Source organism: Alligator mississippiensis, chromosome 4 (assembly GCF_030867095.1).
Source record: "Alligator mississippiensis isolate rAllMis1 chromosome 4, rAllMis1, whole genome shotgun sequence".
In the NCBI taxonomy this organism is placed as follows: Eukaryota; Metazoa; Chordata; order Crocodylia; family Alligatoridae; genus Alligator; species Alligator mississippiensis.
This window is the reverse complement of record NC_081827.1, coordinates 95,348,354-95,362,244: the sequence shown is the minus strand read 5'-3', so window position 1 is coordinate 95,362,244 and position 13,891 is coordinate 95,348,354. Positions and strand designations below refer to the sequence as shown.

General features: G+C 42.8%; 1 protein-coding gene and 1 non-coding gene across 3 annotated transcripts in view; one reads left to right on the top strand and one right to left on the bottom strand.

Moving 5' to 3' along the window:
* The window catches only part of LTA4H (leukotriene A4 hydrolase), a 41,410-nt gene extending 36,522 nt beyond the window's left edge, over positions 1-4,888 (bottom strand). Inside the window, exons 1-4 of one of the 2 annotated variants that reach the window (XM_059726344.1) lie at positions 4,710-4,888; positions 3,858-3,988; positions 1,157-1,277; positions 631-699 (exon numbers count right to left, since the gene is read on the bottom strand). In XM_059726344.1, coding sequence (XP_059582327.1) covers positions 631-699; positions 1,157-1,277; positions 3,858-3,988; positions 4,710-4,862 — 474 coding nt within the window. In that variant the 5' untranslated portion in view covers positions 4,863-4,888. The remainder of the gene's footprint in view (positions 1-630; positions 700-1,156; positions 1,278-3,857; positions 3,989-4,709) is intronic. The other variant, XM_059726343.1, reaches the window with a different exon arrangement.
* Positions 4,889-5,110: 222 nt separating this feature from the next.
* Positions 5,111-5,182, top strand: TRNAD-GUC (transfer RNA aspartic acid (anticodon GUC)). The gene has a single exon. It is a non-coding gene; the product is annotated as a tRNA-Asp (tRNA).
* The last annotated feature ends 8,709 nt before the right edge of the window (positions 5,183-13,891 follow it).

Sequence of the window (13,891 nt, the reverse complement as noted above, 5' to 3'; positions counted from 1 at the left end):
AAGTTATCCACACTTTTTTAACACACAGACTCAATTTTTGACATCAGGTATGAAATGAGTTTTCTGCTTCTGCAGCAGTCCCATGCCCTGTATCACAACTGTAAATAAGATACCTGCTAACACATATTCTTTCAGAGCCTGTCCTCCCACTGTACCTCAAGAAATAGACTCTCCCAACAAAGGAGGGTCCCATCTCTACTAGGCCTATAATGATATGAGGAGGGATGGTCAATAAAGACATCTCATTCTCTTAAAAGTTAGAAAAATGCCACAAAGGAAAGAAACAGCTTTCAGCTGTAGCAGGAAAAATCTGTAATTCCTTGTTCTTAAAATGGACCATATTTTGCAGTCTCTGTATATGAAATGTTTGCATAATAGAACTGCAGAGAGTGCTTACAGACTATTGCTATCTAGTTTATACACCTTAAAGATAACCATTAGGTTAAGTAAAAAGTCAAAAGCATTACATCTTAATTGCAGCGCAGATTGAAGAATTACTTTAGCAAGCCACTATCTGAGTAAGACTGAAAAGCATCAACATCTTGATCATCCAAAACCTGCCAATTACAAGAGACTTCCCCATTGTAGTTGCACTCTTTAATTCAACATATATTACTTGAGTTCCTCTACCTCTGCATAGTATGTCATTTTCACAGAAGGTGTATCCTGGCAGGGAAGGAGAGCTCTGCAATGGGCAGCCTAGAAAAAAAATGACCACACTAAATTAAAAATCACCAGCATTTTTGTGTGCTGATTTGTGATAAAGCACACATACACACCAAAGAAAAGTGTTATAACATCTACAGTAATGTGAATAAAGATGAGCCCACAGTTACCCTTTTTGGTACAGACTTGCTACAGGAAATTGGGAAATACAGGAAATAACGGTATGGAAAAAGATATTGATTTCAAGAGCTGAATTATGAAAGCAGTTTGGAGAGATAACAGCAGTTTTTACAACTGTTAAATCTCACAACCTCTGATAAATGCCTTCATTTGTAGAGCACTTCAACTTTGGCCTTTGATACACAATTATAAATTGTGGACTTTCATTTGCTATCTTTAAGACAACCAGCTTCTTACAGGGAAAGCAATACAGTGTTTTTTGTACTTCCTATTACTAAGGTATACAAAAAAAAATAGGAGTCCTCCTAACCTGACACTGACTGAAGAGAAATGGATGCTTCTTCCCAGATGTTTGTTCCGGAGTAAACCACTGGAGTGCTGAAGATTTTGGGGAGGTTTCAAAAGTAACTTCCACAATTACATCTTGCCCCCTATATGAGTTAAAAACATAATTAGGCATTTCTGACATACCCCATGCATCAGAGCTGAATTCAAAGGAAAATCCTGTTTGAAAATACTGTAATACCAAGTTTTGCAGAACTTCCTCAGAAAAACTGAAGATTTGGACAAGCTGTGTGTTAAAACTACTTTTTCCCTGTGCTTATGATACAAGTATACCAACAACTGCTAGGGTTTTTGGTTGTAGCCATGTTAATCTAAGGACATAGGCAGGCAAGGTTCTTTAAGCAGATGTGATATCTTTTCTTAGACCAAGTGAGTAGTTGGAAAAAAGTTCTTGGCAAACTTTTGGGCAGTCATCCTTCTTCAGGCAGAGGGAGTCTCTGCTCGTCATTCCTTGGAGTCTCAGATCAGCAGACTCCCTATGCCTGAAGAAGGGTGACTGCGCCCAGAAGCTTACCAAAAACTTTTTTCCAACTACTCAGTTGGGCTAATAAAAAGATATCGTATCTACTCAAAGAACTTTGCGTGCCAACAACTCCTAGATCTTTTTTCAAGTGTGAATAACCCCAAGATAATTATTCTTTTGCTGTCTTTATTAAATAGATATCCTTCTTTCCACAACCCTAAGAGTTAAAAAAACTGTATTATTTTTCTTGCAAGAGTCCTAGCAAAGTCTGTAACTTTCACATAATTGTTCGATGAACTACTATCTAAAACCTATTTACACTTCAGTAAGAAACCACAACAAGAAGCTGATAAAGCATGTTATATATACACACATGCCTTATTAAAAGAGGTGTTGTACATTTTGAAAGTCAAAATATTTTAAACTCATAAGTAAAATAGTGTCACATTTACTGAATCTATTTGAGGAAAAGCATGGTTATAAATTAAACTGGTACATAAACAAACAAGCACACAAGCAGGATTAAAGAAAAAACACAAAACGCCCCAATTTTATTCAACACACAGCATTTATCAACTCATTCCAAAAAGAGACAAAGAGCATAACATGAGATTCTGAATCCAAAGTACAATCTGAATATGCCAGCTGAAGGGGGAAAAAAAACATAGTTGTCAGCAGTATATTAAACAACTGATAACTGCCTTGTTATCTGAAAGGTAGCTCACATATGTGGCCCTCTCTTGGAATTAACAATACATCATTATCATAAAGTAGAACAACCTCTACTTAAAATCAGAGAAGCTGAACATCTCAATAAGTCAGCCAGGTACACATGTAGTTTATAAGTGTGTGCACTTTGCAATACCACTAACAACAAAATAAAACGAATCATTTTGAGGTGCACAAGTTAACTGCCAAATAAAACACATGTGCCTACAGATGTTATTCCCTCCAGTTTTGTTATCCTCACGTGCAGGGTGGTGTGTTAATACAGGCTTGTAAACTCCTTGGACCAAAACCTTTGTCTCCTCATTGGCAGATGAAGTACCTAACTGGAACGATAAAATAGCCAGGTCTCTTACAAAAAAAAAGGCTAGCAATAGAGGGGGAAACAAGCCTTAAGCCAGCTAAGTCCAGATAGTTCCTAGAGGGGTCTACTTATAGCAGGAAATCAAAACGATCCTAGAATACCCACTACTTTGTACTTCTCCCCATATCCATGGCACAGATACTGACATCTCAACTACAAGACACACGGGACTTATTTTAAAGCTCACCAATATTAATTTTGTTTAACAAGGAGTCAATATTGTGGAACACTTCTTTGACTCCCACTTAAACTACCCATAAAACTAGATAAGACAGCTAGTTCTGCAGTCCCTTGTACCCCTGCCAGCTGTGGAAGAAACCAACACTATGACTTCAGAAGTAATGACCAGTTTTGAAAATTTAACATCTTAAGAGTCAACATAACCATTTACACGTTATTCAAACATGGCCAGATTAGTATATGGAAGATGACTTTTAGTTTGGCTAGATGATAAATCAAACAGAGAAGGGTCTCAGTTGTCAAAGACACTGATAGTAGTTTGGTAATAATTTTTTTACTTAACGCTACATTTTAATCAGCTCCGCTGTCATCAAGATGCCAAAAACTGAAGTTCAGATTCTTAGAGCTTTGCATTTCTGCAGCTGTAGTTGATAAGCTTAACTTGCATACTCTGTACAAACATTTTCAGCCGACTACAAATGGAAATGAGGAGTTTGCCAGGAATGCAAGATCAGTCCCTATAAAAGCAAGGAATATGAAGATCACAGCTCTCTGTACTGCTTTACTGAGGTTGGCCAGAGGTCCTGAGCAATCCCTACTTATCAAGTGCGCAAGAGAAGCCTACAGAATCAAGAGTCAGAATTTAGATCTTGACAGAGACACTTTTCATTCCACCTACCTATTAAAAAAGAAGTTTAACAGCACAATTCTGAACAAAAGCAAACTTAAAAAAACCCCAGCATGTCAGAAATTAGAGACAGTTATAAAGCACATAGCACAGTAAGAATAAGAATGCAATCACCTGTAAGCACAGAATATTGTAAAAAGCATTATGCTTTCAATAAATAGTTTGGTAGGTCTCTTTTGCAGAATGTAGGTACCTGGTTTGTATGACTTAACCAGAGGAGAATACAAACACATATATATGGATACCTTCTTAGTTCAAAAGGAAGAGTAATTTCCAGTGGTGACCCTTTGAAACTGTGCCTTTCTCCAAGAACAAATTTTGCCTCCTCTCCATTAACGGTCACTTTATGTATCTGAAGATCTTTTGTATCCAACACCTGTAACCAAACAAGTGTTATGTAGTGACTGCAAAACGTTTAAGCAACACTTTAAATTCATGACTGGAAATGTAACTGAAGAAATAGCAGCTGATCTTTAAAGTGTCTCTGCCCATGTCAAACATCTGTTATTTAATTAAGTTACATCCAGGACTCTCTGGAAGTCAGTGGCACCTTCATTTAGCTACATGAAGGCGGTCAGAGATACGGCCCCTGGTGCTGAATGTGGGTCTTGGATGGGACCCACGCCCTCCTGTGGTGTACGCTGGACCTGCCCTACGTACTGCACAGGGAGCACGGGACCAGTCTGGTCTGTAGTGTGGGCAGCGATGGGAGCAGTCCAGCACCGCGCTGAACCAGCCTGGCAGGCTGAACCCAGCAGGCAGGGCCTGAGTGCAGGCCTGACCTGGCCGGACCACTGCCCAGCGCTGCCCCCTCAGCACAGCCTGCAGTCTGACACGCCCCACCCACCACGAACGTACTGGAAAGACAAACAGCCAAGGAGCAACATTTCAGCCAGGCAATACAAGGGTGGATCAAGAATCACTCACACACACACACACACACACGGATCTCACACGCAGGTCACATACACACGGGCCACAGACATACACACACGGATCTCTCACACAGGTCACACACACACACACACACACACACACACACACACACACACGTGCAGATCTCACACACGCGCGCGCAGGGGCGGCGCGGGCGCTACCAGGCAGCGCAGCCCGTCGCGCTGGCCGCGCAGGGTAAGGGCGGCATCCCCGCGCAGGGCCCGGGCGGCGAAGTCGACGCGGCAGCGCAGGCGTAGGTGCTGGGCGCGGCAGGCGTCGGGCGAGGCGAAGGCGCTCGTGTCACGCTCTGCCATGACTCCGGCTCCTACTGCCCCGAGCCCCCGGGCTGAGCCGGGCCGTGGCCCGCGCGCGGCCCCATGGGAAGGGGAGTTCGGCGCCCGCATCCGCAGCCCGAGAAAGGGGCGGTACGAACTACAGCGCCCAGGGGGCATTGCGAGAACTTGAGCAAAGGCTGCTGGGATACACCATTCAGCAAGCTGCTCTCACCACCGCGGATTGGCAGAGCTCTTGAGGGCTGGCAGCAAAAAGTTGCTCATGTCACTCCTCGTTAGTATAGTGGTAAGTATCCCCGCCTGTCACGCGGGAGACCGGGGTTCGATTCCCCGACGGGGAGGCGCATTATTTTTTTTTTTTCTCCTTTTCTTCTTGTGTCTGCTCCAGAGTACCTGGAAGGCAGCTCAGGTCCCGCACCCTGCCTGCCCTCTCCCATGCGGCAGCGGATCGCAAAGCTGCTTCTTGGGCAGAGTCCTTAGTCACCAGAGCAGACAGCTGAGAGAGACCCGGCTTGCCCTTAGACCCAAAACTGGAAACGTGCAGCAGCATTCAAGCTAGTCACTGCCACCAAAGTGCCTTGAAATACATATCCAACCTATAGCCCCCCCCCCCCCGACAAACAGGTTTCTACTTATACTAACTGCTGTGCTAAGTCTGCAGGACACACCCCATGATATTCACCTGTATGATCAGCACCAATCCTGGTTTTCTCTGATTTAAAAACTCCCCAATTTGGGGTTTTAAAAAAAGGAACCCTAAATCCACATTTTTCCAAGTGAAAAATGAAATGAAAGTGAAACATATGTGTGTGAAAGTGAACATATGTGTGTGTCTCCCACACACACACACACACACACACACACACACACACACAAATACATACACATACGTATATATATATATAGTTACCCCAACTTCTGGTTAAAAAGTAACCCCAAATCCACATTTTGCTGTGATTTAAATGAAACACTATATATATATATGTACACACACACACACACATATAGATATAGATATATATAGGTTTTATTTAAATCACAGATAAATGTGGATTTGACGTTACTTTTTAACCAAAAATTGGGGATTTTTTTCAATCCAAGAAAACCAGAATCCCTGATGATCAACATGATCCATGCTGTGCTCAAATAGGGACTTTTCTGCAAAATTTAATTGCAGCCATCTTTTAGCTGCATCCCTAACCATGTCCTACCTATTTTATTTTATTTTATTTTATTTTATTTTATAGAGGTACCTGAAAATAGCTGCATTTGTAAACCTCTCTGTGTCCTAATATGTTTCCTAAAAATATAGGACAAACTGGCACCTGCAGGATTAAGTGAGCACAGAATAAGATTATTACAGTACATGTGTGTTTTTGAGCTATGGACTTTGACATTGAATGAGTCTGGACTTCAACATTGACTTCAACACTGAATGAGCCTGGATGCACACACAAGGTAGTTAATCTTGCAGCTGCAGGATTTTACAGGCTAATCAGGTTAATCAGCCGATTAACTGGGAGAACATATGGGGAAAATATTTTCATATCTACATTAACTCAAACAGCTGAATTGGGTTTAATTAAACTTTCCGAAAACATTCATTTTTTGCCTGAAACCAAGAATGGAAAAATTCACCCCAAAAGGAATCTGAGACACAATTACAAGCTACTGAGTAAAGGAACATTTACTGAGCAAAGGAAATTGGGCCTCAACTTTAATTATAGAAGTCAGAACTCATATTTTTATGGCTGTTAACCAAACCCTTAGTAATAGGAACATATTGCTTTTATTCTAAGAGCAAGAGGACTAGTCAGTGTGACTAGCATCTAGCCACACCCAGTCCAAATTGTTCCTGCTACATATTTAGTTAGTTGGCTATGTTTAATTTACAATGTAAAAACAGCACCTAAATTAGACTCTAGGGAGGAAGCATTTGAAAACCTTCACTGGCATTAAGTATAGACTTGGAGTGAGTCATGGAACGCTCTGCTAAATGTGCACCTAGTCACAGGCACAAATTCTTCATGTATTGATGCCATGGAAAGGTAGGTGACCAGACAGATACTTAGGAGACCAGGCTACAGGACCTGGGTGAAAGCTGGGGAAAACTCAGAAATGACAGAAAGGTGGCATTGCTGGGTATTCACTTATTGTACACTAGTGAACAGTGCATTGTACAACCGTTTCAATTCTAGCATCCTGTTCTCACTCACTTACACATTTCTGAAACCTTTTCTAAATGAATTTTTCCATGCTTTCTCCCTCAACATGACTTCTTATAATTTTCAGCTAAACACATTCAGGTATTTTGAGCAGGAGGAAATCAAGAAAATGTTTTCTCGTAAGATGCTTGTAACCTTTTATGGAGGGATCAGGGGATGTAGGGTAGTATGTAGCTTTACTTTTGTAGACTTTGTAGTCTAATCTGGCCCTCTCTACAAAATGCATTTGGCACTCCAGTCTTCAATGTTCAAAGAAATGGCATTAAGATAATGTGTAAAGATAAGCATTCAAGTTAAGAAATGGCCCAGTAAAGTTGCACAACATTGCTTAGGTGTGTCATACTGTAAGAGGGAAATTTATCCCCATGCACTCTGCCCTAGTGTCAGGGTTGGTCTCTATAAACAGTAATCAGCAGGCATTGCCTTTTGCCACCAGAGGTTTTACTGTGCACACTTTCAATGCAAGGTGCAGAATTCAGCCTCTGTCTCCTGAATTAGACCAGCTCCACAAAAGGCAGGTCCTCAGCCAGGGATCCACCAGCAAAAAAAGCAAAAAGTAGATGCTGTATTACTGGTCCCACACTGCCCTTGTTTCTGCAAGATGGTCTGCTCAAATGAAAATTCTTAACTCCACAGCCCACAAGTCAGTGGGCAAAAGGCAGCTGCCTAGCACAGGGGTTGATGACATGACAGCCTGCAGGTCAATATGGCCTACTGAGCTGGAGGGCTTACCAGAGCCAGGCAGCTGGGAGCTATACCTGCAAGACTGCTGCTTTTCCCTCCCCTGCTGGCTCCAGTCTAATGCAGGCTGGGTGATTTTGGAGGCTTTGCCTGTGCCAGTGCTTTGGCCAAGTAGCTAGGAGCTCTAGCCACACCACTGCTGCTTCTGCCAGCCCCCTGCTGTGGAACCAGCACAGCTTCCAGTCTGCCTGGTGCTGCACTGGGGAGAGGTATCTGCAAACTGCATCCACAGCACCCCTGCTTCCTTCCCCATCCCACTGTGGCTACAGTTTGGGTGCAACATCCAGCTGGTGGGAAGCTGCTCTGGGGCAAGGCAGGGGTGGGGGCTTGGGAGAAGCAGCAGCAGCATAAATCCAATTACCAGCTGGAAGCTGCGCCCATGCAACAGCTGAGGGAGTGGGGGGAAGCACTGCTAACATGAGTGCAGCTCCCAGTTACCTGCCCCAATGCAGACATAAGGAAAACCTTCCAGCCATCAAAGCACCACTGAAGCTAACTGGCCCACACTGGACTGGAGCCAGGTTATTCCAGCATGCAGTTTGTAAAGGGTTGCAGGCCCCTCCCCTAGCACGTTTGGAAATGCCTTTTCCTGTACGCACATCTCAGCAAAACAAGAGCATATCAGCTAAATCTCTTTTTCCTCTCTGGATGTGAAAAGAGATGCGGCCTAGCTGCAGGTCACCTGCAGAAACAGGGAGTGCAAGACCTGAACTAAATTGCTAGACAAAGATGAAGAATCTGTAGCAGGCCAAACAGGGGGTGAGGAAAACCAACAACCCGTGGGGCCACCTTACAGGCCCGGCAATTTCACACTGCACTTTCTGCCATACTTGGTAGAAACCCTACAACCATAAGAGTGACTTGATAACTCAATCACCTGAAAGAGGGGACTTAGGCAGTACACAGCAATGAGGATACAAACTCCACTGAGAGCCAGGAGCAAAATATATGGCCACAAGAGCCATAAGCAGGCAAACCCTAACAAGCCCCACAAGGTGGGGAAAGGAGCCCCAAAAGGAATATTTCTGAATTACAGCATGATTTTTTTTAAATAAACATTTTCTTTTTCCTTTGCAGTTCCCTTTCATCCTGCATCTGCTTCCCTCTTTTGACGTAACACAACACTCATTCACGTGGTTAAAAAAAGGAACTGATCTTGTTTAGTAGCCACTTTATTTTAAAATGACATAGCTGCAAAGAAAGAAAGAAAGAAAATCTAGTCACTATGAACAGATATATCCTTATATGAGTACACAAGCATAAAATAGAACGTATATAGGCAAATAAAGGTCCCCTGCTAGCAATCAAGTGCCTGTTCAGTACAAGTTCCTGCTCTAAGAGTAAACTATCTCCCTACACAAACAAGCATGAAAGGGAGTGGTTTGATTTAGACGTCTAGTGTTTCCAGTCCTAAACAAATCACTCTTGCTTATGCTCACCTAGAAATAGAGAAAAGAGGCTGGAGGTGTTCTTTGCTCAATGGGTTCATTTTCCTTCAGTTGGCAGTGTTAGGTGACAGGGTCAAGCTTTCCTCCTTTGCAGAGCATTAAGGAAAGGAGACCTGATCAAGGAAAAGGGAGCCATTAACACCCACTGGAAGAGCTTCTCAGTTGAGGCTGTTGTTGATGAAAGTACTCTCAACTCCGTCCCACAACACCCAGTCAAAGATGATCTCAGAATTACTCCAACCCGTGACAAGGTGAGGAAAGCCATCAAGGAGATGCAGAACAACAAGGCATCAGGAGCTGATGGAATCTCCACTGAAATCCTCAAGTCAGTGGAAGAGGAGCTCACATCACAACTCCATGCCCTCATTTTAAGGATTTGGAATAATGAGGACATGATCCCCAATGAACTCAAGGATGCCATAATTGTGAAAATCATCAGATCAGGGGACAAGTTTGACAGGGGAAATTACAGAGGGGATCGCCTTACTGTCTACCATAGGAAAGATCATTATGAGAACCCTCCTGAACCACAGATGCACCTTCCACTTGTTGAAGAACTTCTCTCACAATCTCAGTGTGGGTTTTGGACATTAAGAGACACAACTGACATGATCTTCACTGCTTGCCAGCTGCAGGGAAAATGCCAGGAGCAATATAAATCTCTCTAAAAGTTCTTCTTTGATATCACAAAAGCCTTCAACTCTGTCAACCAAGAAGTGCTGAGGAGGATCCTTCTAAGTATGGATGTCCATCAAAATTCATCAGCATTCTTTGCCTGGTCCATGACAGTATGCAAGAGGCAGTTCTCAATAACAGATCTATAACAAATCCTTTTGAGGTGAAGACAGGAGTTAAGCAAGGCTCCAACACTCCTCTCGATATTTCTTACTGCAGTGCTACATCTGACAACCAACCAGCTTCCAGTTGGAGTGGAGATAAATTACCGAATGGATGGTAAACTGTTTAATCTCGGCTGGAGCTGACTCAGAGCCAAAACTAAGACCATCCTGACCTTATTCATTGAGCTCCAGTATGCTGATGATGCTGTAGTCTGTGCTCACTCAGAAGCAGACCTTAAAGCAATTATCAATGTCTTTACCGAAGCATACAAGAAAATGAGACTGACTCTTAACATTCAGAGGATTAATGTCCTCCATCAATAAGCTCTTAATGAGCAGTCCCTAGCTCCAGTAATTCAGATTCACAGTGAAACTCTGGAGAACATTATTCCTGTATCTTGGAAGCCATCTCTCACAGAAGACTGACATTGATGAAGAAATCCAACATCACCGCAAACGTGCAAATGCAGTCTTCAGATACCTAAGGAAACGGGCGTTTGAAGATTGTGACATCAGATCTGAAACTAAGCTCATGGTTTATCAAGCAGTTATGATCCCCACCTTACTACCTGGAACTGAGACATAGACAATGTACAGGAGACACCTCAAGTCACTGGAGAAGTAACAATCAACACTGCCTGTGGAAGATCTTTTGAATCTGGTGGGAAAATAGATGCACCAACATTACAATACAAGCAAACACCACCAATATAAAGGCAATGATCATTCAACATCAACTTTGCTGGGCTGGCTGCGTCATCTGGATATCCCACTTCAGACTCCCAAAGCAAGTTTTATTCTCCCAACTTAGTCAAGACATACACTCAAGAGGAGTGCTTCAAGGGAAAGGGCATACACTCAAGAGCATACTGGAGCTCAAAGGAAGTTCTCAAAGCCAACTTGAAAAAATGCAACATTGACATCAACTCATGAGAGACTATCGCCCGGGACTGAGGAAGAGTCTGCTTCAAGGATCTCAATATTTTGAAACCTTACGGCAATAACAGGAGAGAGAAAAGCGGGAGTGGTAGAAACAACATGTCATAGACCAAATCAAGAATCCAGAGCCACCCACCCCACACAGAACCATGCACCCGAGTTGCAACAAAGTCTGTCATTCTTGGATCAGCCTCATCAGCCATCTTCAGACCCACAGAGAAGACAATCATGACAGATGCGCATCCTCAACTGCGAGGGATTGCAAAAGAAGAAGAAGATTGTGTGGATTAACATATAAATGTCCCTGTAGTTGTCTTGAACCATTGCAAGGAAATTTTCTGGCAGGCCTTTTGCTTCCCCCTGCAAAACAAGACCTTCTTATACCACTGGCACCTTTATAAAGAGCCTAGAAGCCTGTAAGCCAAGGCAACTGAGCTGCCTGAAGCATTCACGTTCTCTAGGCCACGAATACACAATAGATGGTCCATCAGCTAGATTTGCCCTGCCAACTGATTTAATGCAGGCTGTGAACCAAGGATGTTGGTGGCAATTTGCTGGTTGGGGAAGCAGCATCTGGGTCAGAAGTGCAATGGCAACAGGGGAGCAGTAGCCAAGGTGGCAGCACCACAGTGGCAATTTGGCACTGGTGTGTTTGGGTGGACCAGGGTGAGAGTGGTTAGTCCAAGGGGATGTGCTAGAACAGGGGTTCAATGGAGAGTGCTGAGGTCAAGCCAGATGTCAATCTGACTCTGAGGTATCAAGCTAGCGGTCACAATGAAATCAGCGTCAAGCCAAGTCATTAGTTGCATTGGGATATTACCAGTCCTAGATTGCCAACCCTGCTCTAAGGCTCCTCCCCCAGAATAATACCATCACATGTACCACTTAAAAGCAACTATGAGATCTGTCTTGTGCTGACCCTCTACCCAGGGCTAAATTCTACCAGAGGCATAAAAGAGAGAGTCATAATCCCCACTCAACACCTCTTGAATGAATTTTCCTGTAGTAGGCAGAGTAGATTTCAGCTCTAGTGCAGTTCTGAATGAAGAGTCAGTGGGACATAGCTGTTACACTGCTCCCACTCTGATTATTTTCTCAAAGCCCAACTATGTCATCCAGGAACCACTTATACACATAGTGGCCCATATCTTTTTTGGCTGTTTTAGTTGGCTCACAATGCTTACCACCATGTGCATGTTTTATTGCCCTTAATTTTTAAAAAGTTCAAGCTGAGCAGACACAGTACTAGCAGCCAACACTGTATGAACAAGGAACTCACCTTTGTGTGTTTTGGAACACAAAGACAACTTAAATGGAATGAGGGAGGAGAGGGGTAAAAGAGGCCAGGGTGTTAAGTTACTGTTCCTAAGCCTAGTTACACATGTGGAGTGACTTGCAGAGACTTGTAGCCACTAGAGAAGAGTAGAAGGCAGTACTAAGAGGACAATAATAAGGGTTGGAGAGCCACCGCAGAGGTGGCAGATTACAATCTGTGTTATAGCTCTGTGTGTGTGTGTCTATCTCCCTCACACTACAGTTCAGTCTCGGAGTGGAGTTACAGGTGTGTAGTCAAAGATATATCTACTCTGTGTGGGGCAAGTTAGTACAGTTCCCAAATAACAACAGCATCAAACCTACAAAAGTGCTGAATGAGTAGGGATGCATTTCTTATGGAGATGTGTAGAAATAAACGCAGCACTGTCCAATCTGAGCATAGTCTCCTGAAAAAGTGTAAAGAGCTGAACGTCTTCCTGCCATTGCTGATGTACTTCCCCATTCAAAGGCTATGCAAATAGGGATACCCCTTCAGATTTACCCCCGGCCCTCCATATCAACACCCTTTTTGGGACCTTGTTAATTTACAGAGCTGGCAGCTTGAACCTTTCATTCCTCACTGTCTAATTGCCTGTAACTCCCATCATGGTAGTACATCTTGTAGTCAACCTAGCAAAAGTTTAAATTTGCTGATCACCAACATCATGCTCCATTTCTTCTGTCATTATTAGCTACAAGACCTAGCAGATAGCCTTATTGAGTATTTGAGTTGCATCATCTTGCATGTAGGTGTCATTAAGATGATTGGCCTGCTGTTGAGGAATTACGGTACTAGAGAATGGGTGTTTACAACCCACTGAGGAAAACTTTGGGCTTTCTGAATTGTTTATGCTCCACTTCAACCCTATCATGGCCATAGTGGTAATTTACCATAACTGAAGTTTGCAGTTCCTCACCCAGATCCCTTGCATGAATTTCTGGAGATATAGACAATAAGCAAAACTACTAAATAAGCAAAACTACTTTCTAAAACTACTAAATTCAGTATTGTCCATAGAGCTATTTTTAATTTAATAGCATAATTCACATTCATTAGATCACTGAACCCAGTTACATAGGCTACTATACTAAAGATTAGAGCTATAACAGGCATTATATTCTGTCTCAGGTACTTTAACAAGAGCTGGTATTAAACATGCTGACAATATCATGTTTGTCACTAACTGTTTTGCAGCTGCCTGGTAAACTGACAGTTTAGGAAAAAAAAATCTAATCTACCCAAATTTTGCTCCATGGACTCATTCTAAGTGTCTTGCTTGATAGGTAGACATCAAGGCCACCAGAGCAGATAGGAATGCTTCCACCTTCTCAGGATGTATAGAGATGGTTTATATGGGTTGTTGCCTAAATCAGCTACTTTAAAACTACTGTCTTGTTTACCATATAAATAAAGGAAGCATGTAGTATATCATCATGCTAACACATTTCAGCCTATCATACGTAACATCTGTATCCACATCTGCTTTTGTCAACTATTAGTTTCACAAGATAGTTGCAATGAAGATAAATTAGCAAAAAAACCC